General features: G+C 56.9%; 1 protein-coding gene across 1 annotated transcript in view; it reads left to right on the forward strand.

Annotated features, from left to right (window-relative positions):
• The first annotated feature begins 1,994 nt into the window (after positions 1-1,994).
• SLC9A1 (solute carrier family 9 member A1) overlaps positions 1,995-27,663 on the forward strand; it is a 31,595-nt gene continuing 5,926 nt past the window's right edge. Inside the window, exons 1-4 of the mRNA XM_072885140.1 lie at positions 1,995-2,469; positions 24,414-24,874; positions 26,626-26,876; positions 27,372-27,589. Of these exons, the coding sequence (XP_072741241.1) occupies positions 2,010-2,469; positions 24,414-24,874; positions 26,626-26,876; positions 27,372-27,589 (1,390 nt within the window). The 5' untranslated portion in view covers positions 1,995-2,009. The remainder of the gene's footprint in view (positions 2,470-24,413; positions 24,875-26,625; positions 26,877-27,371; positions 27,590-27,663) is intronic.

Below are 27,663 nucleotides of genomic sequence, written 5' to 3' on the forward strand. Positions count from 1 at the left end.
CCCTTTGACTCCTTGCAATCCCCTCGTCTCTGTGCACCCCTCCTTGCATTTTCCTCCCCGTGCCTCTTTGTGTCCCACCTTGCATTAGCACCCTCTGCCTCCATGCACATCCTCTTTGCACTGCACCCCTTGTCACCTTGCACCCCGCCTTGCATTGCACCTCCCTTTGAGGCTTGCACCCTCGTCCATTGCTTGCCTCTCCTCTGTGCACCCCCTTTTCAGTTGGATCCCACCTTGCCTTAACACCCTCCCACTTCTCTGCTCCCCCCTTTGCGCTGCACCCCACTTTGCGCTGGCAACCCCTCACCTCCAGGCACCCCCTTTGCAGTAGCACCCACCTTGCCTTGTTCCTTCTTCCCCTCTTTGCGCCCCTCTTTACACCGCACCCCTCCACCCCCACACACCCCCTCTTGCGCTAGCACCCCAGCTCCCCCTTCCGCTCCACAGCGGCACCCGGCTCCGCAGGACACCCCATCTTCCACTAGCACCCCCCTGCTGCCGTGCTCCCTCTTTACATTGCACCCCCTCTTGCACTAGCAGCCCCAGCTCCCCCCGGCTCTGCATGACACCCCTCTTGCACTAGCACCTGCTCTACAATGCACCCCTCTTTCACGAGCACCTCCTGCCCCCGTGCTCCCCCTTTGCATCGCACCCCTCTGCACTGCACCCCCTCGGCACTAGCACCCCTCCATGCACCCCTCGGCACTAGCACCCCTCTTGCACTAGCACCCACCCTCCATGCACCCCTCTGCACTGCACCCCTCTTGCACTGCACCCCTCTTGCACTAGCACCCCAGCTCCCCCCGCTCCGCAGCGGCACCCGGCTCCGCAGGACACCCCATCTTCCACTAGGACCCCCTGCTCCCGTTCTCCCCCTTTACATCGCACCCCCTCCACGCACCCCCTCTGCACTGCACCCCTCTTGCACTGCACCCCCTCCACGCACCCCGTCTGCACTGCACCCTCTTTACACTGCACCCCTCTTGCACTGCACCCCTCTTGCACTAGCACCCTCTTTACACTGCACCCCTCTTGCACCAGCACCCCCTCCACGCACCCCTCTTGCACTGCACCCCTCTCCACGCACCCCTCTGCACTGCACCCCTCTGCACTGCACACCTCTTGCACTGCACCCCCTCCACGCACCCCCTCTGCACTGCACCCCTCTTGCACTGCACCCCCCTCCACGCACCCCCTCTTGCACTGCACCCCTCTTGCACTGCACCCCTCTCCACGCACCCCTCTTGCACTGCACCCCTCTTGCACTGCACCCCCTCCACGCACCCCCTCTTGCACTGCACCCCTCTTGCACTGCACCCCCTCCACGCACCCCTCTTGCACTGCACCCCTCTTGCACTGCACCCCTCTCCACGCACCCCTCTGCACTGCACCCCTCTTGCACTGCACCCCCTCCACGCACCCCCTCTGCACTGCACCCTCTTGCACTGCACCCCTCCACGCACCCCCTCTTGCACTGCACCCCCTCTTGCACTGCACCCCTCTCCACGCACCCCTCTTGCACTGCACCCCTCTTGCACTGCACCCCTCTCCACGCACCCCTCTGCACTGCACCCCTCTGCACTGCACACCTCTTGCACTGCACCCCTCTGCACGCACCCCTCTGCACTGCACCCCTCTTGCACTGCACCCCTCTCCACGCACCCCTCTGCACTGCACCCCTCTTGCACTGCACCCCTCCACGCACCCCCTCTTGCACTGCACCCCTCTTGCACTGCACCCCTCTCCACGCACCCCCTCTGCACTGCACCCCTCTTGCACTGCACCCCTCTCCACGCACCCCCTCTGCACTGCACCCCTCTTGCACTAGCACCGTCTCTACACTGCACCCCCCCTGCGCTGCACCCCCAGCTCCCCCCGCCCAGCAGCACCCGGCTCCGCAGGCCGCCCCCTCCGCCGCGGCCCCCCGCCCTCCTCCCGCCGCCGCCGCCGCCGCCGGCGCTGCCTCCGCCCCTGCCTCCTCCCCGCGGCCGCCCCGGCCGCTCGGTGGGATGTGCCCCGGCGCCGCGGCCGCCCCCGCTGCGCTCCGGCTGTCGGCGGGGCGGCTCCTGCCCCACGCCGCCGGCGGGCCCCGCCGCCCGCCCGAGCCCCCGCCGCCCCCCGCGCCCGCCGCCATGGGCGCCGCGGCCCTGCGCGCCCTGCCCTGGGCCCTGCTGCTGCTGGGGCCGCTGCTGCCCGGCCAGGGCTTGCAGGCCAACCCCATGCTGGCCTCCGAGCCCCCGCAGAGACAGCCGGCCCAGCTGCCGGGGGGAGAGACCGGGGGCTTCACCCCCGCGCCGCCCGCCTCCGCCCAGGAGATCCAGCCGCTGAACAGGCAGCCGGCCAACGGCTCGGGCGAGGGGCACGCCAAGCCCCGGAAAGCCTTCCCCGTCCTGGACATCGACTACGACCGCATCCGCATCCCCTTCGAGATCTCCCTCTGGATCCTCTTGGCCTGTCTCATGAAGCTGGGTAGGTTGGCAGCGTCGCGGCGGGGTCCCGGGGGAAGGGCACCGGGGAGGGACCCCCGGCACCCCGGGGAGCGACGCCCGGCTTCATGAGGCAGACACCCTGAGCATCCCAGGGTGGGACCCCCCGGCTGAATGGGATGGGGACCCCCGAGCATCCCCAGGAGGGACCCCCTGAGCATCCCAGGGTGGGACATCCCCCCCCCCCCCCCGAGCATCCCAGGGCAAATTCCCCTGCGCATCCTCTGCAGCCCCCTCAGGCACCCTGGGGCAGGGGTGGGCACCGCTATCCCCACGACCTTGGGTCTCTGCCACAGGCCTGGCAGGCAGGGCAGCAGCACCCCAGCCTCAGCGCAGGCTTCCTTGTCTCGCTGTCCGGGAGCGGGGCTGAAGATGCTCCCCAACCCCTGCCCATCCCCTATTTGGACCACGTTTGCTTTCCTCCTTTTGGCACTCAGGCGGCAGCAGGGAGGAAGCGTCCGGTTTGTTTCTTTGCTTCCTTTCTCAACCACAGATGCCTTTTGTAACCTTGGAGAAGTCACTTAAAAATCTCCCAGTGCTTCAGCCTCCCCTTCCTCCCCCTCCGCAGCAAACCGGGGTGGGCACCTGCCTCTGCTGCAAAGCGTCCGGAGGATTCCTGCATTAAAGATAACGAGCATCAGGGGCCATAGGGCTGGGAAGAGTCACCCTCTGCCATGACCCGCTCTGGGAAAGCATCATTCTGCCAGGGCGGGGGTTGTTGACAAAGTGTTTTCCAAACTTCTGCAGCTGGATCAATACCAACCAAATTACCCCAAAGCGTGTGACGTGATGTAACTGCTCTGCACCCGCTGGCACCGGCGTGCCGGACCCGGCCTCCGGCAGTGCCGAGGTCAACCTGGCCCTGGTCCCATCGGTGGTGATAAAGCCAAGAGGGCAGGTGAAATGTTTGCCTGTTCCTGTCTTAGAGCGGGTGATGGGAGGGAGGGGAGCTCTGCGTTTTCCTTCATTTTGCTCCTCAATTACCATCAGCGATTTAGTAACGCTAACGGCAGTGCTCCTTATGGAGCACTCCAGCCTGCCGATTGAAATCTTGCTTTGGGAGATTTTTTTGAGCTGGTACCTGCTGGAAACCGTGCCCTGTCCTGGCCCAGGGGGGTCCGAGAGACCCCCAGGAGCTCACATACTCCCTGCCCAGCTTTTCCTAAAAATACCTCATCCCCTTCGCAGCCTGCTGTGGGTGTGGGTAGGCAGGTAAAGCCCCATTTTCACAATCCCTCCTGGGTGTTTTATTTACATGTAGGCGCAGGAGTGCAAACACTTCAAACCCGGAGGCTTCCTGCCTGGCTGGGAGACAAGCTGTCGGGGCAGAGCGGAACCAGGCGGGATCTGTGGGGTTTGTCCCTTCCCGGCTTCGCCCAAAATCATTTAAGGCACATTTAGCGACCAAGGTGCCTTGCCGTAGAAAACGCAGCCGCGAAATCTCCTTTCCCAGGGCTCACCCAGCGCATGTTAAGCGACCTCTGCTAGCTGTTCGGGGCTATTGCACTGCGTTTTCAGTCCTCCTGTCTCAGAGAGCAGAGAGTGATGAAATCAGAAGTATCTGTGCGGAAGCTGGTGGAGAAAGGAGGGGCTAACAGCGCTGGCCTGCGGCCCTGCTCGGGGCGTGCTTTGAGAAACCACCGCTGGAAAGCACCAGAATGGGCAGCAGAAAGTGATTCCCTGGGGACGGACGTGGTGGGGGGCACGGGGGCATCGCTGCCCGCCGGCTGCCCCCCTCCCATGGGCACCCTCCGTCATCGGCGCTGCACCGGGTCGCTGCGTGAAGCTGTTTCTGCTGCCTTTGCCTGAAGTTAGGGCTCGTTTGTGCTGCAGGAAAAGTTATTTCTGGCGGTGAGCTGAGCCCTGTCGGTTCTTACGTGTTAAAAGTATTATGCAAGACTGCGTGTTTAAGGGGTATATTTTAGGAGGAGCTGCCTTGCAAGTTTGGCAAGGGTCCTATGGAGATGGCAGGTGCTCTGCAGAGCTCCAGGGATGCTGATTATGCCAAAATCCATACCTCAGGTTACCTACACCTCTAACAGGGGCTTCGACAGCAGAGCAGTCCTGGGGCATCCTTTTCCTTGGCCTCCTCTCCAGGGCTTTCAAGGGGATAGCATTGCTTGTTCACGTTGTCTTGGCAGGTAGTTCCCAAGTTGCTGGTACAGCTGAATAGTCAGGCTCCCTCCGCTCGTGACGTGCAAAAATGTCTCACTGCTCAGTGTCTAAATACCGGCCCCGTTGATCCCGCCCTGGATCAGACGATGTTGTTCAGGAGCAGCAAAATATGGGATTTTTTCACCCAGGAATAGCTCTTACACAACCGGGCGCCACTGCACGCCTGTGCAGTACAACCTGTGATGGCCGGATGAGGCACACACATCTCCAGGCTCCCTAAACCGGACAGGGTTTGGAGCATCCAGTTTCCATGCAGAGGGGAAGGGGGATGATGAGCCAAACAGGAATTTGCGGTGCTTCCTCTCTCCCCCCTGTGCTGTTAGTGTGCGTTTATTGATGCATCGGGGTAACCCTGCAAAACGCTGGGGGGCAGGGGACAAACATCTTTTCTCCAAGAGGGGGAATTCGTGCCGCATAGGCTGTGCATGACAGCTTAGCACCTCCTGACTACCCTTCCCCAGCTTCTCCTCCAGCTCCGGATGCCCCTTTTCTGGGTTAGGGCTGGTGACTGAGCCATGTGTTGCTGCAAAACTGAGAGTCTGCAACCCTGTGAATGGTTTCTGGGTGTCATCTGCTGGCGTAGCGCAGGGTGACCACGTAGAGGAGCTCAGAAGTGTTTACAGGGCTCTAGTCTGGGCCAGGAGATGCAACCTGACCCTTGTCCTGTTGCTCAGTTTCCCCTCATCGCTCTTGACGCTTCAGACAGCTATTCAAGCTTAAATGCGTCCCAGGGTTGTCCCTTCCAGATGATTTAGCATCTCTCCAGCAGCTCTAACTGTGAGTTTGTTTGTGGAATCAACGGTGTGAGCTGAGCCCTTCCCCTCTTGATGCAGTTTTTGTAAGATGACTCAAAGGAGGTTGGTCCCTAGAGGATTCACCACCTGACGGGGTGGCTTCCTGGGACAGAGGGACTTGTCACCCCAGCGTGTCCTGCAGGCATGGGCTGTTTCTGCTTTGCTAATCCCAGTAGAGAAGGGGAAGGCCTGTGGTGGCTGCTTTTCTTAATACACAGTATTTTAAGACTGTGTAGGAGAAGAGGGGGTGAGGGATACCTATGACCATGCCTTTCCAAAGCCCCACCAGCTACATGCAGACCACATCTGGTGATGGCTTGACTTTGCCAGTAAAAGTGGAGAAGCCTTCGCTGCTGAGGGTTGCAGCCAGACTTTGTCTCAACCTGTTGCATTGCTGCAGAAGGTCAGACCTTCATAAAACATCCAAATCAGAAGCCCTCTGTGCCCTTCTCCAAGGTTTTGCAAGGATAGTGTAAGGGTTTCCTTCACGCCGTGCCCAAGGAGCAGTAGGGAAGGGCTGGGGGTCTCTCGGCACAAGAACCTGGTTTCCTCACTCTGAGGACTGACCTCTCAGCTCACGTGGTTCCGGGAGATGTTCAGGGGAATTCAGGTTCAACTGAATTATTTTTCCATTTTGGGGAAAAGGGAAGGAGTGAGTCATGAATGTAAATAACTGATTGTGGTTAGCGGTCCCTTTGCTGGCTGTGCGGACACAGGCTGGGGCCTGGTGGTCAGAGCTTTACTGCAAGCCACCAGCTCCTACCCACCTTGGAGAAGAGTTGGGGTTACCTGTGTCTCCAAAGCACATCTCAGGTCTTACCTTCTAAAGCAGAAGAGCACAGCAATTACATTTCCATCCTGCATTAGGAGCCGCCTTCAATCGAGGCATGCCCTGTTGTCTGTCTGCGGGGCCGTCTGTCTGCACCAAACGGCTCTTCAGCATCTGAGAGCTTCCCAGCCTCCTTGGAGCATCCTGGCCGTTCCACCTCGCAGCTCAAGTGGGTAGTGGGGACTTGATTTCCTACATGTCCACGCTGGAGACTGCTGTGGAGGGTCCCTGCAAGGCACTACTTCACAGCTGAGCTCTCTTACCCTGCTTTTGCTCGCTGATGCGCGCTAGATGCTAGCTCGTTGCCTGATGCGGCGCTCAGGTTGGGGTTGGAGCCTGTAGCAATCACTGAGTCGTTGCTCTGTCTCTTCTTCCTCCTTCACAGCACTCGGGTTTTTCATGTGTCTGAGTCGGGGCTGTTGGCTGGGGTATTCCCTCTCCCTCCAGACTGTCTGACAGCAGCCAGCGCCAACCCCGTACTTGTGGAAAAACCAGCATCGTGTGACTGTCGGGCTGGTGTAAAGCGAGCCGGGGAGAGAGTCTGTGCTAAGCAAGCAGAAAGGGAGCCCAGAGCTGTGGGCAGCAGTGTGTTATGTAGGGACACGCTGCTGCTTTGGGGGTTGTTTTGTGACACATCTCAGCCCGGTTTACCGGGCACGGGGCATCCCGGCGTCAGGCTCCAGTGTTCAGTGCCGCTCCGGCAGCGGTTGCCTTTGGCCAGTACCGACCGTCCCCATCGCTGCTGGTGTCTCGGGAGGAGCAACGTTAAGGAAGTTCCTGGAGCCTGCGGGCTGGTGATAGGAGCTGGGAAAAGAAGAGCAAAATGTGACGGATGCAAGTGGGGTTGTGGAGCCTCACGGAGGCTCTGGGCATGGCAGGGTGGCTCCTGCCCACGGAGGAGCAGGGACGATTTCAAAATTGCCAGAGAAACATTTTTAGAGGCTGGTGGCTGCTGGCTGGCAGTGAGATTTGGGTGCTAAAACACTTGGGTGCTTTTCAAATGCTTTTAGCAGCCCACATCCTTCCCCTGAAACCAGAGCTTTTGGAGGGACCACCCCAGAGGTCTTACGGAGACCTGTGAGTCAGGGACTCGAGGATTTGTTTGGGTAAGGGGCGATAAGCGGGGTAAGAAACCTGTTGCGGTGGTGGTACGGGATGCAGGAACTGGATCTTGAGACCAGACACAGCAGAAACACCCTGGCACAAAGCCACCGCCATGGGAACACCGGTGCCACCTGCAAGGCTTGGAAAGGGGACGGCAAAGAAGCGTTCGAAGACGTGCGTCACCCCGGCCTTCGTCATCGTGTTGGAAATACGTGTGTCTGACATATGGGATGAGTGTGCTGGAGGTTATCTCTGTTCCCCTTCTGCCACCGCAAGGCTGGCTTCTCTTGGGCGCCAGGCAGGGCTGTGCCGGGCAGGCTTTGCTGGGGACGGCCGTCGGCAAAGCTTGGCTGGTGGGAAGGGCTGCCGGAGGTTTCATGGGCTGTTTCAGCTGGATCTGTGGGACTGGTTGATGCGGATTCCCTCGCTGAGCTGGAGGGAAATGTCTGTCTTAAAACCTGCCTGCTCACAAGCGGCAGCCCTGGCTTATTTCATGTGTGGGCTGCGGATACCAAGGTGGCGTGTGGTCTGAGATCACCTCGAATGTTTCCCTGTTTGTATCGGTGAGCTGGTGGCTGTTCTGCAGGGGAATTGAGACTTGATGAATAACTGTTAGGAAAGGATTTTGAAATACTGATGCAGCTGGTGCCTCAAAAGGGTAAATTGTCATGATAATGAATTTAAACAACCTCTTCTAATGCAGACTTGTTGCGTTCCTACTTCCTTGTAGGGGAATGATCCAAACGCATGCTGTGGTTTCCCTTTCTCTCTGCTTTGCCGTCTCAGAAAGTACAACCACAGCATTTTTTTTCCTCCCTGATCTGCCCGTTGCTGGTGTCTGAGCAAAAAAACCATCCAAACTGTTCCCTCCACCGATCTGAGAAAACCATTAGATTAATTAGGGCTGGAAGAGTGAAAGGTTCCCGTCGTGAAATATGAGATGGTGACGGAGTGGGAAAAGCTGAACGCGTCTGTAATCACAGCCCATACCTTCCCGGTGAGCCCAGTGTCCATTAAAGCAGAATTACGCTTGGTTTGCAGCCATGGCTTTGTCCCCGGCAGGGACCTTCTCAGCCGCAGCGCTGCCTGGTTCACCACTCTGCTTCCTGGAGCTTGAGGCCACTCAGGAACCGAAGGAGTTGTTTCATCCCATTTATTAACAAAGGCTTGGACACCTTGTGCCAGGGGTCAGGGACGGGCTGGCTTCCCGCACCGTCTGCAGGTGGAATTTGGGATGTGGGTGTTGACTCGCCGAGTCCTGCAAAGCCCAGAGCCCAGACGGGTGCTGGCCCGGCTTGCAGGGAGATGTTGGGAAGTTGTTCCTCCCCTGAGACCTCCAATAGAGCTGGGGTGGTTTATGGGGTAGAAGCAGAACATGCTGATATTTGGCCTGTTTGGTTCATGCCCTCCATCCCTAATAGCCCAGGCACCCAACCGCGGCTCATCCACGATACCCAAAGGTGCTGGAGTTCCCTTGGGAATTAGTGGGGTGGAGAACCAGTCTTTTGCCTGCAATTAGCATGGCTAAATAGAGTCCTTGGGGGTTTGAGAATTGCACATAGAAGAAGGGGAAACCGGGTGGTGGTGGAGGGAAGAAGAGAGGGTTGTTCTTTGGGTTACGAGTGTATAAATCTGGGGCACCGAGGGACTGCAGCCAGGAGAGGGACAGACATCTCAGTGGCACTTGTATAAACCAGCAGCTCGTTAGGCTTGCAAAGGAGTGTTTCGTTAACATAATCCTTTTCCTTTTCCCCCTGTAAGTCCTGGGTTTTGGGTGTAGACTGTGGAGATGATGGGGGCTGTAGAGACTGTCGCAGGGTCATGCAGGAGTCAGTCCTTTACTGGAGCATCGCTGGAGCTGTGGGTACCGAGAGAGGAAACTTTAAAAGTAAGCAATAATGAAGATGAATTACTGCAGCTGCCTCATAAACATTTGATTTAATTTTTTTTTTCCTCTTTTGGGTCCCCATGGCTTAATTTGTTCAAATAAAAACTGAAATCCATCCGGAATACTCTGTGAAAACACAGCCTTGCTGAGCAGAGAGGGAGCTGGGTTACACCTCTCCCCTATGCTGGCTTTGCTGGGCTGCCTGGGTCGTCAGTGGTTTCTTCTTGCCCGTCGGGGCTCAAAGCTGCTGGTGTTTTGATAACAGCCTCGGTGTTTTGAAATCTGGGCTGTCCAGCTTCAAAGGGAACAGCAGAGGAGCAGGGAAGTTGTGGCGATGGTTTGACTTGCACCAAATATCAATGCTTGGTCCTCTCACTTCACGGTGCCAGCCGATATACCGCCTTAGGCAAGCTGTATGATCGCTATCTATTCTACATGGTGTTTGATATCTTGCTTATCTCTCTAATTTTCCAACGTCTTCCAGTTGTGTGTTAATTGGGGGATGGCTATCTTGTCACATTTTGTTCTTCTGCTCTTTCCTCGGGCAGGAGAACATGTGTGTTTCTGCTTGGGGAGGGAGAAATTAAATTAGAAGCTCTACAGACAGGCAAGCACACACACGTTGCTGCATGTTTGTCAGAAAAGGCGAGATCAGAGATTGATCATTGCTTGGAGTAGAGTAGTGAGAACAACCTTTGGTGGTGTGTCATCTTTGGTGGTGTGTCACCTTTGGTGGTACGTCACCCCATGGCTTGGGGTTCCTTCCCAAGAGAGCTTGACCCACCTGCGTGATGGATGTGATAGGGACAGGACTGACCAAAGGCTTGTTTGAAGTTGGGGTGATGTTTTCAGATCCGTGAGCAGAAAGTTGGAGAATGCAAAGTACTTTTTGTAATCGGAAGAGAACAAACGCGTTTCCTTGGGTTGCCCAGGAGTGATTCATAAACATCATAGCATCAATGGGCTTTGTCTCCGGAAAGTCACAATACACTCAGCCTCGAGGGACAGGTCTTAAATTCTGCTTAATAGAGGGTGCGTGTAGGGAAATAATTCCCCTCTCTCTATCAAGCCTGCAAGAATCACATTGGCAGAAGCAGACTCTCTTGTGCAGATTTGCGGCAGGGTTTTTTTTCAGTGCTTGGAATTATTCTGCATTTCGGAGTCACGACATGCTAAATCTTAATGATGTATTTGGAGAGAAGGCAGCTTCCCACCCCGGTGCTGGAGATTTTAACAGCACAAATGTCACAGGCACAGACTTAAGCACGCACAGGCCTTTAAAGAGAAGAGCTGGTGTATCCAGCCCTGCTAGTGCCTCAGTTTCCCTTGGGAGTGCTTCTCCCATGGCAGTCTCGGTCCCTCGGGGATGTGTTTTGCAGCGTACGGGCTCCTCTCATGTCTGTGAAGTGAGCGTAGAGGAGAGAGCATCTGCTCCCAGGAGCACTTCTGTTAGCTTGGCTGGGTGTGAAATAACGTCGCCTGCATCCCGGCTGGAGGGGATGCTGGAAGGCTGAAATGGCGTCTGACGGGGACGGCTCTCCAGCCCCCAGATCTCACCAGCGTGGGCTCAGCCGGTGGGGTCTCCGCGTGCCGGCAGCTCCTGCCGAAAGCTGGGGAAGAGGCAAAGGCGACTGGATGCTCGCATTGGCTCTCGACTCTCCGCTGGCATGCGCTGCGAGTGGTGTTGCTTTGTCTGGGTTTGCAAAGCCCGGTAGTAATCAGTGATAATTGCAATTACCTCCTCCCTCCCGTCAGACTGGAGACCAACAGGTTATTTCCTGAAAAGCTTTTGTTTGTCTTTCCTGCCCGTGTTCCCGGTAGGAAATCTGCCCTTCCTGGGAAGGGCGATTGGCATTGCTCTGCCTGGGGAGCTCATCTGTGGTCACCTCGGGCTGGCTCAGCTTTAACTCTTCCTGAGGCTTTGAGGGCCAGCAGGAACCGTGTATTAAATGCTGTGCCATGTGTTTGAGGGCAAGGAGCTGGGAGAGCTACTGGAGCTTTATTTTGGGTGACCAGGTCCCATCTCTTCACGTTGCCTTGAGTACCTTCTGCTCCAGAGCAATTCAATATCTGCATTAAACAGCGTGAAGTTTCGCTTTGCACCATGCAGAAAGTAACTGGGAGGGTTTTATTGTAGAAATCCCCCAGCTTCAGGCAGACGTGCTGCACTGACCCGTCCTAGCCCAGCTATCCACGGCGTCCAGCGCGTCTTGCAACAGCTGAAGCGATCTGGGAAGAGTGTGGCTGGTGAGTGGTTATGTTTAGCTCCTGGCCTCTTTCCCTGGAGCATAAGCAGTTTTTCTAGACCTTGTTTTATTAGGCCTCCTCAAAATGCTCAAGTCTAGCTGCTGTCGCTCTTCTGATGCTTTTGAAGGATATATAAACCCAGATGAGGCTGTTGTTGCCCTATAAAACAACACAGTTTTCTGGGGTAAACAATCTATGACAGGGAGAGCCCAGCCTTGCTGGCTTGGCTGTGTGATGCACCCATCCAGAGATGGTGGAGAAGAGTCAAAATGAGTCTTGGAGCAACAACAGCAGAAATTTATATGGCAGTTTGTCCCTGTGCACCTCTGTACCTGCCTGCCCAGCTCCTGCTGGATGAATGCCACAAGCTGGTAAAGATTCATACAGTCCCGCCTTAGAAAAACTGTGCATGGAGCACGCCTGAAGGCTTTAAACAGGTTTGCTAATCTCAGCCTGTGGTTTGGGAGCGGCCCTGTAACGTGCCCGTTAGAGGAGTGTAGTCAGCAGGGACTGGGGTTACCAGAGTACCCGCCAGTCACCGGAGATTTTTAGTAGCCAGCTTGGCACGTAGTGCCAAACCCTCGACCGGTTTCTCAAAGTTCCTGTGGAGGAGAAGGTTGGGTTTTCGTCGTGGGGCAGCTCTGGAGCTGGAGAGAGGTGGAGGAGAACTGCTCTGCTCACAGCTGTGCACAGCTGGATCTGGAAGAGGTTTCTTCAAGATGCGATGGAACCAAGCCTTGAAGCTTCCCAAGCCATCACTGCTTGCTGCAGCAGCACCTCCAGTTGGCTCTGTGTTTTCCTCCCTATTTGAAATGCTGTAGCTGTTGGATGACAATCCAGGGTGCTGTGGGTTTCTCAATCTTTAATAGCAATTAGGTCTTTCTTAATATCTGCTTTTCTTGCAGAGTGTCCTTGGCTTTTCTTCTGGTTTGAAGGAGAAGCGTTATCTAAACATAGGACTGGAAATTGGGAGCTGCTGGATTCTCATGGCAGCTCTCACACCGTTCACTTGGGGACTTGGGCAAGTCCATTTAATGTCTTTTGTCTCTCATTTCCTTTTTACAGCTGGGAGGAAATTAATACCAGCTATATAAAAGACTCCCAATTGATCTGTTAATTTCTTGTGAGTGCTTTGGAGATAAAACAAGGGTACGTGCCTTTGCTGCATTGGTTTTCCCTGCTCTTGAGAAAAAAAAATACTCAAGTGTTTCTACTGAACGCCTCTGTCCGTGGATTGCCGTCCCGACGCGTTACGGCAGTGCCTGGGCACCTTCTCCTCCCAGGAGGCTGAGGCTGTCCTCCCTGTGCTCCCTGGTGTGTTCACCAGCACTCTCTCAACCCAGCCAAGGTGCCGTTGGGCGAGCTGCAGGCTGTGGTCCGTCCCAGCCTGGCCGGAGGGGGACGTTGGTCCCAAAAGGCAGCTGTTGTGATGATCACCTCCCACAACGTGAGCCCTCGGGGACATCTGCCCGCACTGATGCTCCCTGCGAGCTGCCAGGAGCCTGCCTGCGGGCTGCCTGCTGTGCCGCTGCTTTCCCTTACCCGTGGGGCCATGCAGGCATCCTGGTGTGAAGTGGGTGGGGGGGGAAAAAAATGGGCTTTTTAGGGCTTGTGAGTCGCCGGCTGAATCAGAGGCGGGTGAGTCAGGGAGGCAGCGACCGCCCCTGCCCCTCCTGCGAGGGCAGCTGCAACCTGGCACTTCTCTGCCTGCTTTAGAGAGGTTTTCCTGGACGTGGGTCTCCCCCAAACGTGGCTCTTGCAGTGGGTGCCCCAGGTCAGGCCCAGCTTTGCAGGGAGGCGCTGGCTAGGCTGGAACCCTGGGCAGGCTGGTGCCTAAACCTAAGCCTAACCTGAACCTAAGCCTAAGGCAAGTGAAAGCATGAGTCGGGGCGGTGCAGACGGGGAGCAGGATGAGTCCCTCTCCCACTGACGGACGCCAGCGCCACAATTAGAGTTTGCTGCAAGCTGCTCCACGTAACACAGCGGAGCCAACTGTTTGGTTTGGGTTCATCTTAATTAATTAGTGTATCTTTTAGAGTTGGAAGGGGGAGGATTAGAGAGTGCTCGGGCTGTCACTGGCTCACCTGGCTGTCCAGACCTTCTGGGTCAGGGCAGCAAGGTTTAATTGGGAGGAATTGCTGCCGGCTGTTTGGCACTTGTCTGCGAAGTCGCAGGCTCAGTGGCACAGATATTTGCTGTCTGGTTTGCAGAGCTGCAGGGAACGCCGGGTGTTGGACCATGCAAAGGTCTCGACGGGCTTCCCTGAGCTGTCCCATACCGGGTGCTTGGGAAGAGAGAGGGACACAGCCCCTTCAGATGGGGGAATAGCTGAGCGGGCAAACTGCAAAGCAAGGAGCAGCCTCCCATCCCCAGCTTTGTGCTGGAGGGGCGAGTTGGTGCTGAGCCTGGATTGGGCCCCAAGGAAGAGATCTCTCCTTGTCATTGCTGAAGTTCTCTTGGTCTGCGTAAACAGCTTGTTTGTAAGTGTATACAGCGGCTTTCTGCAAGGGGGGGGTCCGCCCATCCTGGCAGGCTGATATCCAGGGTGCCTGCGGATGATTCACAGCTCTCCTGCGCGCCTGGGATCGTTGCATCCTCCTCCCGCTTTGCAGCACTGCAGCACTGCCATCGAGGTCCCGCGACACTCGCGTTTCACTTGGCTGCAGCGCAGCATCCTCCTCCCCTGCGACCTTCCAGCAGGGCTCTGGGCAGAGAAAATGAGATTTCCCTTGCCAAGGGGAGCGTTTTGCTTCTGGGGGGGGGTGTCAGGACAGACAGGGAGCTGGTCTCACCTGCACGTAGCTCATGACCAGCTGCTGCAGGATGCAGTGATGCCTTTGGTCGTGTTCCCCAGGCTGCTCATCTTTTTGGGACCTTTTTGCTTCTCCAAATCCAGCCCTACACTAAAGGAACAACCTTGTGGTTTCCTGGTAGTGCCATCATCATCCGTGGATATTTCTCTGCTGACGTTGCCCGTTGCTGGGAGGGGGCTGCATTGACGGAGTGTGAAGTTTGGCACCCCTGCATCCCTTTGGAGCCAGGCGATGCCTGCCGTGGCTGGTACGGCCCTCGGTGGAGCTAGCAGCCCCGGTGGGGGCTGAGTAGGGGCTCCCGGGGGAAGGCAAGGCCCTGACACGATGGCGAGGATTAGAGACACATTCCTAAATGACGTTGCTGCAGGCGCTGAGTTACCAGAAGAGGCTTTCCCCCTGCCCTGCCGGCCATTGCTGCCTGCGCAGGGGCTCGTGGGCAGCGTAGCTCAGCCGTGTCGCGGCGGCAGCCGGCACGGGGTAGGGAGGAGCGGTACCCGCCTGCTCACCCTCCCCTCCCTGCCCTGCTGAAATGGCTGGTTCAACAGCATGCCAGACCCATTCCTGTTATTGCCAGTCCCCACGGCGGTTGCTTATCCTAGCAGCTAAAATGCATGAAATGGCTCTAAATAACTGCTCTCTGAAAGGCTCCAGGCATGAAATAGCACAGCCTTGCACCCCAGACCAGCTCTGAGCTGTCCTCTCCTTGGCCCATTGACCTTGCAGAGTGCCAGACCAGCATTGCTCCTGCTGATGCCCTGGCATCCGTCCCCCGTTTGCACGGGGCGTGGGGAGCTCTCAGCATCCTCCTGAGGGAGGAAGGCTCTGACTGCAGCTTATTCTCTGTTTATGCTGTTCTGGGGTGTGGGCTTGGCACCCTGAAGGGGACAGTGAGATCTGGAAAAGGCAAGTGCGTGTCTGCTCTCTCCAGCTGCCTCGGCGGGTGCAGGGTGTCTGGGCTTGTCCCCCATCGGAGGATTTGTTCGGGGCCCGCCAGTGGGAACTGGCTGCAAACTGCTGCTGCAGGAGGATGGTGCAACTGGGAAACTGTCAGACATCGCAGCCCTGCTGCAAACTCCCCGCCAGCCCCTCCTGGCAATAGAGGTGCGGAGAAGCTGTCTGCCCTTTGCCTGGGATGAAGGGCTCTTTCCTGACGCTGTGATGCTGCGCTCGTGGGACCGCCTGCTTTTGCTAACGTGGCTGTACTTTAAGGGCTTGATCCAGCCGGTTTGCACGAGTCCTTGCAAGGTCTGCAAGGGTCAGGCCAGTGCAAGTTATCGGTTGCTGTGGCTGACTGGCTAAGCTGCAGCAAGGCTGTTGCACGCTGGTACCTGACAGTGTCTGCTTTTTGTTCTGTAGCTTTCAGGTTTTGCCTCATTCATGGGCTGGCGTGATGCTATCAACACTGTTCTTATCTTCTGCAAAGCAGGCAGGGTCCAAGCAGGTCACCTTCTCATGCATGCTTGCCTCGCCGTAGGCGTTAGGGCTGAATACATGAGATTGAGTGAGCTGGAGGCTGTACCAGGCGGCTCTCGGTCTCCTATCGCAGGAAACTCTTTCCATTTGCCCCCGGTTTGTTTGCAGTATGGGGGGAAGAGAGGGAAAACAAGGGGCAATTCAGTGGCTGCGAGGTGGGACCCAGCTGTCTGAGCAAGGTCTGTAGGCAAGGGGGACAGTAACGTCACACCGAGAGAAAATAAAACCATAGCTTTGGCAACTAGCAATGGGTCTTAATGGCTTTTGACTGTGGTGACGTGGTGACGTGGCTTGTAGGGATATTGTGTGCAATCCAGCTCAGAACTGAGGTCTGGGAGTTGGCCACGATCACAGCCAAGCTGTACTGGGCACCTTATGTTAGGGTGGACAGAACCTGCGGGGACCCAGCCCGGACGCAGCGGGGCCAGCGGCGATGGCCTCGGTGGGTCTGAGCTGGCAAAGCTCTGCGGTGCAGCACGGGGCTTCATCTCCCTCCCCGCCTGCATCCCGTGCCTTGCTTAAAGCAGACAACATGGTTGTACTCGATCCCCACTTCCTGTAGACCGAAAATGTCTGGAGGCTGCAACGCAGTGCTGGATGCTTGTGGATTTTAACCCGGGTTCTGAGCGTCAGGCTGGTCACAGCCCCCTGCCTGCGGGTGGCTGGGGTGCAGAAGAGTGATCCCCGAAATTAGGGCTGGATGGCTTGCTTTTCCCTCCTCTCCCTGTGCTTGCTTTGCACGCCAAGCCCGGGGTGAGGTTTGGGTGGGTGCCGGCTGTGTGGCCCCTGTGTGGTATCTGCATTAACTCAGTGAGTCACAAAAAGCAGTATAAATTAATTACCTTCCTGGTTCTTGTTTTTTCTTCATAATTAGCAACAAGAAAATAATGAGGCTTGAATGAAACATTTGGTTTGATCTGGAGGAAATTGTTTTGCTTAGGAGCTCTTTCTGTATCTGTGTCATCTTTTTAAAAAAAAAAAAAGTCAACTTCTAAACACGAAATGTCATTTTTTAATGGAAAATCCAAGCTTTTCCATTCTGGACATTGAGGCTTCTCTTAAAGGTTGCCCCCAAGCAACCCAAATTGCTGAAACCAGCCCAAAGAGAGCTGCAGGAGAGCACTCGGGACACCCAGATCTGCATTAAAACCCTGCTCCGTGGTGAAGCAGAAAAGGGTTTGGCGAAGCCGAGGGGTTGTTTGTTTCCCACCGATTTACAGCGGGGCCCCGCGTGTGCCGTCCCGGCGGAGCGGCTGCCGGCGCGAGCCGTGTTGGTGATCGGTAGAGCTGAAGGTTCAAGGCAGGTGGTGACGCTGGAGCTTGTGAGACGCAATGGATGTAATTTAAGTATCACGGTTTTGCCTCCTTCCCTTGCAGGGTGACATGAGCCGTGGCTTTGCTCTATATTTAGGTGTAAATCACCAGCTATTTAATTCCTTTCTAGCAAGTTGAATTTTCATCCCCTTCCCTCGAGACTTCCCCATTACATCTGGTACCCGTGCCGGTGCCTGGCGCCTGCAGCTCTCTCTCCGTGCCCTTCCCTTGGCTCCTCGCTCCCTGTCTTTGCAGGCAGGTCCGTTTTACAAGGGAGGCTGCACAGCAGGGCTGAGACACGCTCCCAGCAGCTACGAGACATCCCACGAGGGTTGTACTGGAGGCTACCAGCAATCAGCAAAGCCGGGCTGATCTTTGGGCAACTGCAGCAGCGGCCCTTGATCAGGCAGGGAAAGAGAGAAATCCAGTGCCTTTTTTGGGAGGAAAGGTGATAAACGGAGAGAAGCTGTGGGCAAAATCTGGGAGCCTGAGATGGGTTTTCCCCCAGGAGCTGGTTGCAAAACATGGTCTTGGTGAGGTTGGGAGCAGAGCACAGCCGGATTCCCAGCCAGCCTCGTGCTGTGGGACAGATGTCTTGCAGGGCAGCATCCCCTCGGCTTGTCCCCCGATGGACCCGGGTGGAGGAGGGCCTGTGGAGAGGGAGGGAGCGTGGTGCCTCGCCAGCGCGAGGGATCTAGTTTAGGAAACCCTCGACTGGTAAAGCCGAAGCTAATGAGACATCAATGTGGCAGGAGAGCTGGCAGCAGGGATTTCTGTTCCTGCGGGGCTTTAACCCTGCCTGGGGCTTAACCCCACATCCTCGACTCTTCACCACCCCAAAATACAAAGCATGAAAGCCAGGTCAGGGTGGTCTCGGTGCTTCACAGACCCTGGAGCCCAGCCCCAGCTCTCCTCCCTGCCCCGCTGTTTCTTCTAAGCAGAGAAAAAAGAAGGGGATGGTGCTGGGTAATGGCTTTGCAGATGACTCGTCTCCGTGGCTGGTGACACATCAGTGACTTTGTGGCTCATCCAGCAAAGCATCCACGTGTCGGGGCTCTCCGTGGTCCCCATGTCCCACGGGAGCGTGGGAAGGTGTCCGCACTTCCCCGCATCCCTCACCACCGGGTCAATGGGTTTGCTGATGACATAGGGCTGCTGCGTCTCTGTATGGCCCACCCGGACCCTGCCAGCCTGGTGTCCTAAAGGGTTAAAGTGGCCTTTGGAGGGGCCCTGGTGCTGCTGAGACACGTGTGTCTCCTCCAGCCGGTGCTCTCTGCAGTGTCCTTCAGAAGGGCAGCCCTTCTGAGCATGCCTGCTCCCCCTCGTCGCCTCCTTTCCGACCCTGTGCCTTCTCCTGGGGCTTTTCCAGCACCGCAGCACGCTCAGCATCCAAGCCATGCTGCTGCTCTGTCCCACCCTGCAGCCCAAACAAGCACCCATGGGTCCCTGGGGCTGCAGCGAGCATCACCCGGGGGGCTTCACCACCCTCTTGCCCAGACTAACCCCTCATCTACCTCCTTACAGAAAAAAATCATCCAGGGGGTGGAAGAGCTGTCTAATCCCCAGTTGATAATTGTGTAATTTCTCTCTCGGGGCTTCTGCCTGCCTGCTGGAGCCTGCAGCTGCTCTAATAAACTTCTGAAGCCTGGGAGGATGGGGTGTTTTTGTAACCATTCTCATTTCTTGTGCCTCCTCTCAGCTAACAGGCATTTTCCTGGAAGCAGCCTGGCTTTCCCGCAATGCTCCCATGCGTGGGCGCTTGGGAAGCCAGGGTGAAGCCGCAGGAGCATCCCGCTTAACCATGAACGTGCCGAGCCCTCCCAACCACGCCACGTGCTCCCTTCCCTCCTTCCTCCCTGTTTACCGGGCTCCGACTCAAATGCCGACCAAGCCAAGCGTGTGAAGTGGGTTTTCTTCCCTCCTCCTTCACGTTTCTTTTCGTCCTGTGGAAGGAGGGGACGTTAACCTCAGCCAAATTCAACCTGCGGCTCTAGGAGGATGTGACGGCTGATGGCAATCCCGTCTGCAGGGACTGGCTCGTGGGGATGAGCGTGCAGTGGCTCTGGGAGCGGGGGCTAGCGTGCTGTCTCATGGTGCAGGCTGCCTCTGGCATTGGAATTGCATATATATTTTATAATATATATATAATATAATATTTTATAATATATATATTATTTTATTTTTCATTTGTTGCCTCTGAACACCAGTATTTCTTAGGACCATGGGGATTACTCTTACGGCTCCAACTCCAGCAATGTCCCTGCAGTGGGAGCTGGGGTGGAGATGTAGATGTCTCCCAGACCTGGCCTGGAGCAGGGAAGTGTGTGAAGGCTTCGCCTCCTTTCTTTCACCATAAGCATTCTTTTCAAGTGTTTGATTACAAAGTTATTAAAATGTTCTTTCTGCACTGCTTTGAGAGAGGTCTTTAAAATTAGGGGAGCGCTACCAGAGCTTTGACTAAGCCTGACCTTGGGTCCTATGCCATATGGAGCGGTATTGCAGAGGCCAGGGTGAAGGGGAGGGAGAGAAGTCCTGCATGGGTGGGACGGGGAAATGCCATCAGGCGGGGAGGGAGGGGACCTTACAGATGCTGTAGGACACGGCATCTGTGGGCCTTGGGGCTTTCTGCTTGGGATGAGGCTGGGCTGAGCAAAGGGGGATGCTCCCTGCTCCCTTTTGCAGTAGGTTCCCAGCACCGGAGCCGCCTACGAGAGCTGCTGTTGGTTTGAGAGCTGCAAATCATCCCCTTCTGGCCTTGAGAGAGGGTTTCCAAATTGCTGTGAGCAGCTCAGGGCATGGAGATCGCCTCTATTTTAGCCACGGTGCAAGAAGCATCGCCTCAGGCAAATGCTCTTGTGGGACCCGGCTCATTTGGACAGCAGCGCTCCCCCAGGGTGGGGATGCTGGGTCTGGGTTGGGTGCCCAGCACCCTTCTCTCCGTGTCCCTTCCCTTCCCATATGGCTTCAGGCTCTTCCTGCCCAGGCTGAGGATGGAAGCACATCAGATATGGTGGTTTTTGAGTCATTAGGCAGCGAAGGAGGAGATGCTGCTGGATGGAGCTTATATAACGCCAGGCACAGCATCCGGCCCATGCGCCGGGGCTGCCGTAACCCAGTTACAGCCGAGGAAGGAAAAAACCACACATAGGTCAGAGTCTCTCCCACGCTGTTTGGTTGGGAGTAAATATTTACATGGCACTGCATCTGCCAGCAGCCAGGGCCTTGGGAAAAGCAGCCTGGCTCCCCCTTGGTAGGATGGGGATGAACTTTTAGCAGCTGGAATGGAAGCCCTTGTGTTTGCTGGGATGAGGACGGGCCCTTGCAAAGTTTGGAGACCAAAGGCAGCTCGCCGTGCTGGGACCGCGCTCAGGTGTCTTCGTTCAGCTTCCACAGCCTCCAAAATACAAGCCTGCTTTATGCACCTAGGGGAAAAATAATCTGCCTTGCTGCACAATCCAACAGACACTGGTGGTTCTTGCCACCGCTTGAAGGTAGTGGAGGAAAATTCCTGATGTTGCCCTCAATTGCCTGCACGTGGGTAGAAATGGCCCTGTGCAAATCTGCTGACACCAAAATGAAGACAGCTGGTGTTCAGAAGCTGCAGAGCAAACTTTTGCAGCACGAGCATCACCTTGCAACAGCTTTCCTTGCCCAAAATCTCTTTAATTTGAAGCATGGTGATTTCCTCTTGTCATTCAAGTGCTTAGACTGCAGTTAAAACTGGAAAGCCAGTCCCCAGCTCCTTTCTGCCCTAACCCCAGGAAGAGCTGACCACCAGCAGAGAGCGATCCCCATGTTCGCCTTGCTGGGCACATGCAAGCCAGGGTGCGTGATGTGGGCAAGGAACCGTTTTAATAGGAACTATTAACTTCTGGATTTCCTTTTCCTTGTTTGCTCAAGCTCTCGGGGTTGCTGTTTACTCAACTGTTCTTGCTTTTAATAGTTTCAGTGGTGTTTGATGCTGTTGATAGGGGAACTGCTCCCATGGAGTTTGTTTTCCAAAGGAAGAAACTTGGGTGACTATGTGTGCCCTGTGCTGGTGATTTGGGGGTCGCTCCCAGGGAAATGGAATCTTGGGGAATTTCCCTCCTGGTGGGGTTCAAGGAAACCAGCAGAAACCCAGCGGGTGATTCTCCATGGGAAAAGCTGCTCCATGTGCTCGCCTGTCCGCTCCTGCACATCCCTGCTCATCCTCCAGATGCGGATGTGCCAGAGGCTGTCTGCCTCATCCCCTCTGCTCCCTCATCGCTTGTTTATTCAGGGTGTGCTGGCAGCGGCGTGCCGGGAGCCTCGTACGCCCGGTGCAGGCGCTGTCTCTCCCTTACTGCTCCTCGCTCCTTAGGGAAGTGTTTCCCATGCAGCTGGCACGAGTCATGCGGAGCCCTCCCAGCCAGGAGGACCTCTCGGATGCCGGCTCCTGCCCTTCTGCTGCGGCAAAAACCACGTGCTGCTTAACAGAGGAAAACGAAGGAGCACCGGGGGTCTTGCTGTGCCCCCCCTTCCTCCTGGCTCGTCCCGGCTTTGCGCTGGCAGCAGAGGATTTGCAGCACCCGCTGCGGTACCCGAGTCCCAGTTTGCAGCAGGGCCACCACACCTGGGGACAGGTGGGTGGCAGCAGTAGGTACCCGGGCAGTCGAGCAGCACAGGCAACTGCTGTGCAAATAACCTTTCACCAAAGCAGCTGGGAACAGGAGCCTGGGGGTTATTAAGGCTTATTATTATTATTAAGGCTATTATCAAGATGTATTTCTCTTCCCGCTGCCCCTGGATGTGCCCGTGGCCGGGCATCCTCATCACGCAGCATCCTGCCGCAGCCTCCCGCTTCCTCCAGGAGGGAAATTCAGGCGCAGAGCTGGGATTGGGCTGGTTCGCCCCTGCCTGGCATTGCCCCTGCTGTGAGAGCGTTTCTTCCCATTAATCACCTGCACCCCGAAGCGGGATGCTGGCCCGGCACTTGGAGCAGGATCCCAGCAGGATCCCAGCAACAGATTGGTACCGATGAGCTTTCGAGTGCTCTAAAAATACTGAGCGGAGAAAGCGGGGAGCGAAAAATGGCTGAGATTCAGTGAAATCAAAGGCATAATTAACATGCAGCCCATGTGAGTGTATTTTTAGGGCCCTACAAAAAGGCTCTAAAACATTGAATTCACATCAGCACGCGAATGTTCCAGTTTAATGGCATCCTGGGGCCTGTGGGGAAGAAGTGAGAGATGCTTAATTGTCAGTGTTTGTGTTTTATTCATGATTGAACGTCCTTAGCAAGCGAAAACTGATTTGCTGCGGGCTTCTCGCTGCTTGTGTGGCTTTAAACCTTACCCTGGCCAGGGCTGGTGTACGCTGAGATGGGCAATTGCCCGTTGTGCTGGAAGGGCTGGTTGTTCCTGGTGTTTGCATGAGCTGTGCTTGGAAAAGGAATTATCGCCTCCCCTCCCATGGGGAGCTCCCTGCCAGGGCTGCCTTGGGGAGCTCAGCGCTTGCGTGGGCTCTGGGGGGGATCGGAGACAGAAAAAAAATCCCATGAGGGTAAATCAGGAACCGCATCCAGCTCAGGAGGTCCCTGAATGCAGGTGGCCAGATATTGGGAGAGCACTGGGAGAAAGCTCGGATGCTTCCCGTCTCCTCCTGGCTTCCCCTCGTGCCTGAACCCGAGGGCCACGGGGCAGTTTGCTCAGAGATCGGCGCTGCTGCGGCAAAGCCAAGGTAGAAACCAGACTCCTTCCCACATTGCTCCGGCACCCGAGACCCACCAGAGCCACCAAGGCGCTGCCGAAACAGCGCAGCCAAACTCGCATGGAGCCTTGGGTGTGATGAATCCTCCGGCCTCTGTGGTGCCGGGCTCGCCCACGCTGGCGGCAGTGCCTGCAGCTCCGGTAGCAATTTGAGGTCCTGCTCCTGCCCTCGGGGACCTGCGCGCGGCTGTGGCAGCGGCCGATAGCTGACTCATTGCCCGTCCTTAGGGAGGGATTGTGGAAGCGACTGCTTTTCCCATCGGAGCCCAATTCTTGCGGCGTCTTCTCCACTCGGCTGCGCAGGTGGAGGAGGGATGAGCCAGCACCGCGGCGCAGATGTGGTCCCTGCAGGCTCGGTGCGGGGGGACGGGCAGTGCTCACCGCAGCGCAGAGCGGCTCCGGATCGTCAGCAGGATGGTGGCTCGTTAGGGAGGGTTTTTTTTTTTAAATCTGTTGTGAAATGATGTGCAGATGGCACAGCCGCCCAGCCGGAAGGAATGGAGGAACATGGGATGCCAAGGCAGGGTTCCTTATTTTAAACCGCTTCCCTTGCCAGGGAACAAATGTGCCTCACTTCAAAATAATAATTATAAAGCCTGGGAGAGGATCCAGGGAACCCAAAATCCTTCTGTGGGTATCAGTGCGTTGGCTGAAGCACTGCTTCGGTTGGCATCGTGCTGCCTGCCCAACCCAGCAGGCAGATGCCCGCATTGCCGGGGTTGTGTTTGGTGGATGGATGTCATCCCAGCGGGTCATGGCTGGCTCGGAGACCTGCATTTGGGGTCGTGCTGTGATTCAAAAAGAGGAAGACGAGTTCCCTCTTACCTTGCACCCCAAGGAATAGCCCTGCACTGCGAGGGTATGTCCTGTCCCTGCTCTGTGCCCAGGAGCAGCCCTGCCTGCAGGGAAGGCAGGCGTTGCTGCAGCCAGCCTTATAAAACCTCCTAGCTTGTTCTGAAGGTGCAGGAGGGTGATAAGGAACCACATCCTCAAACCAGCTCCCCTCCCTGTCCCCTGCGTAAGGGATACCCGGGGAGGGGCACCGCGCTGCTGCCTCCTGCCAGAGCCTGGCACGCTGGGTGTAACGGCACTCGGTGGGCCGGCTGCCGTCTGACGGGAGGTACATGCCAGTGCCTACGTGCGCCCGGGATTAGCAGCTGCGATGGGAAGAGCTGGAGCCAGCTACAGCCCGTGTTGTGAGAACTGCCTGTGCCGCAGATGGCTGTCGCGGGGGTCTGGGGGTCCCCTCAGAGACCCCCGGGGTGCCCAGGGGGCAGCTGCCGCCTGTTGAACTGGGACTCGCTGTTATTTTCTGGCCTGAGATCAAGCAGTGCCAGGGTATGTGGGCCTGGTGAAGCTGCATTTTCCACTTTACAGCTTGGGAGCATGGGGAAGAAGGGGGTTAGGAGGGGAAACTGAGGCACGCAAAGAGGAAATGATCCTGAAGAGTGCGGGGAGGGCTGGGAACTGGTGCCCGGCTCCCGCAGGGGTGTCCTCCTGCAGAGAGCATCCTCCAGTCTTGTAGCCAACATGTGTCTTGCTCTCTCCTTCTCCTTTCCAGGCTTCCATGTGATCCCTTCGGTGTCCAACATCGTTCCTGAGAGCTGCCTGCTCATTGTGGTGGGCCTTTTGGTTGGGGGGCTCATCAAAGGGGTGGGTGAAAAGCCCCCCATCCTCAAGTCGGACATCTTCTTCCTCTTCCTCCTCCCGCCCATCATCTTGGATGCTGGCTATTTCCTCCCTTTGCGCCAATTCACCGAGAACCTGGGCACCATCCTCATCTTCGCCGTGGTGGGGACGCTCTGGAATGCCTTCTTCTTGGGTGGCCTGATGTACGCCGTGTGCCAGCTCGGCGGCCCCGGCCTGAACCACATTGGCCTCCTGGCCAACCTGCTCTTCGGCAGCATCATCTCAGCCGTGGACCCGGTGGCCGTGCTGGCTGTCTTTGAGGAGATCCACATCAACGAGCTGCTCCACATCTTGGTCTTCGGGGAGTCCCTTCTGAATGACGCCGTCACGGTCGTAAGTGGATGAGGGGGATTGACCCTGCATAGGGTTTGCTTTGGGGGAGCGTCTCTGGGTGGTGGCACCAGGATGGGCAGCTGTCAATCAGGTCCTGAGGGCAGAACCGTAGACTGGGCCATTGCAAGCTGCCAGGTGCCTCCTGCCAGCTGAACTGCGGCAGCTCCGCTTGCTCCTAACCTTTTGCAGCTGCAAAGCTAAATATAGCGGCTTAAAACACCGCAGAGGTGGGCTAAGGTGAAGCGTTTTACTTGGCAGTTTGGGGAGGCCGAGAGCGCATTGGCAGCCAGCTACCACCTCTTGGTGAAGAGCAGGACTGTGCCCAGCGCCTTGGTCTCCTGGGAATCTGCTCTCCTGGGTGAAATTGCTGCCTGCTGCTGTGCTCATGCCTGTCCTGCCAGGGAAGGCGAGCAGGAGCGTGGAGGGGCTGGCGCTGGGTCAGGCAGCTCTGCCGCGTAGCTGCTGCTCCCTCCTGTCTCCTTCCTCGTGGTCCCTGATGTGGTCTTCCTTGCTGTGCCCCAGCTGTAGCACCGAGGAGGTGCGAGGACAGGACATGGCCAGCCGTGGCAAGGGGAGAGCCGGGGGAGCTGCAGCCAGGCTGGCATCCTGCCTGGGTCACCCCTCAGCCCCAGTCTTTTGAGCAGCAGCTTTGCAGGGACCTTTGGGAAGTTCGGGTGCCAGGCCACCCCGCTCTGGGGCCATGCCATTTCCAAAGGACGTCTGTGTCCAGGTGCTGGCTTGGCCGTCAGTGTGGTGTCCTCCTCTGCAGAGCTGACCTCTAAATTTACTTCTAAGCCACTGCTTTTTCCTGGCTCTTCTCCCGTATCCCAGCTGTCCGATTCAGAGCTGGCTGCTCAGCAGGCTGCAAGGGCTGACGAGGAACATACTGTCCCACCACAGGGCTTTTCCTGGGCGCTTCTCCCCCACTTTTGGCTAGAGGCTCCCTGCAGGGTCTGTGTCCCCGCTCCCGTCCCTGGGGAATGCTTTTGCCTTCTGCTGTCATGTCTGTCCCTGCCCACGTCCCAGGACCCGGCCCTGGCAGGCAGGAGCTGGCACCTCGCCCTCTCTCTGCTCGCAAGTGCTGCCATCCCTGCAGGATGCCCTGAAGCCCATTTCCCATCCTGACACGGCTGTGTCGGCTTCTGCTTTAAAATCTCTCCAGTAAATGTGTCGGGGGTGGGAGAAGGTGATGTAGCCCGGGGTGGGCTCCTCTTTGAGGTTGCCCTTTTGGCTACAAAATGGCGTAAGGGTTTGGCTTGTTCTCTGGGCTGAGCAGGGCCAATGTTGGGTTTTCTCTCCATGCGGCTGTTGGGTGTCCCCCAGGCTGGATCTGTCCCGACCTGCTCGTTGGGAAGGAGGAACAGTCTCTGGCTGGTTCAGACCTTGACCAAAGCCCCTCCTGGGACAGTGGTCGGGGCTGTGTTGGAGAGCAGAGCTGTCCCAGACACATCTCCGATGGCACCATGTCCCTGCGAGCCATGGAGGACGGAGAGCTGGTCCCTACGGGTCTGTGTCTCGCACAGCAAAGCACCACCAGGGTTTTTTTGGCATGAGACTTGGTCAAGCACAGAACCCAGCTCGGGGTCACCAAGCACTGGCACACCTTATCTCCGGTGTGCCGTGCCGGCTACCTGCCTGGCTCCCTTTGCTGCTGCTCTCCCAAGGAAGGTCCCTGAGCAGGTCTCCTCCGAGGTGAGGCTGTCTCTTGCCACTGGGGCAGTTTGAACCCCCCTCTCTCTTCTCCCTCTCAGGTCCTCTACCACCTCTTTGAGGAGTTTGCCAACTTCGAGCAGGTGACCATTATCGATATCATCCTCGGCTTCCTCAGCTTCTTCGTGGTGTCACTGGGCGGTGTCTTCGTGGGCGTCATTTATGGGGTGATCGCTGCCTTCACCTCCCGCTTCACCTCGCATATCCGAGTCATCGAGCCCCTCTTCGTCTTCCTCTACAGCTACATGGCGTATCTCTCTGCTGAGCTCTTCCACCTCTCCGGCATCATGGCGTGAGTTGGGCACGGGTGGGATGAGATGCCCTCCTGTCTCCAGGACCATTTGGAGGATTTACTCTGGTGTAACCACAGCCCTCTGGCTGTCCCAGCATGGCCAGTACATGCGCACTGAGGGCCAGAGGTGTGTTTGGGCTGGGATATGCAGGGAAGCAGATGAGGGAAGTGACTCTCTTGAGTTGTCCCACAGATCCCGGGGTGCTGGCAGCCCATTGCCCATTCTCCTGGGCACACAGTAGCAGGCAGGGCCTGCTGAGCACTCAAGGTGACATGGTCTTGTGCTGCCTGGCTCCAGTGCTCACGCCTGCCCTGCCAGGGGGAAGGAGAAACCTCGTGTTGCCTTCTCTGGAGGCCTTGAATAACGGCTGGTGTCTCACAAGCCCTGTCCTGCTCTGAGGTTTGGTATAAGAGCACAAAACGCTGCTGCAGGGCCAGCGGTTGGGGCTGTCCCCATGTCCCCACGGCTGCTGAGTGCCCCAACCTTGCCCCTAGGCTCATCGCCTCCGGTGTGGTCATGCGGCCCTATGTGGAAGCCAACATCTCCCACAAGTCCCACACCACCATCAAGTATTTCCTTAAGATGTGGAGCAGCGTGAGCGAGACCCTCATCTTCATCTTCCTGGGCGTCTCCACCGTGGCTGGCCACCACTACTGGAACTGGACCTTTGTCATCAGCACGCTGCTCTTCTGCCTCATCGCAAGAGTTTTAGGTGAGGTGTCAGTGTGGTGGCAAAGTCCTTGGGGATGGTCCTGGGTGATGGGCAACTCTCAGGGCCACGAGGCC

The sequence above is a fragment of the Ciconia boyciana genome, chromosome 21 (assembly GCF_034638445.1).
Source record: "Ciconia boyciana chromosome 21, ASM3463844v1, whole genome shotgun sequence".
In the NCBI taxonomy this organism is placed as follows: domain Eukaryota; kingdom Metazoa; phylum Chordata; class Aves; order Ciconiiformes; family Ciconiidae; genus Ciconia; species Ciconia boyciana.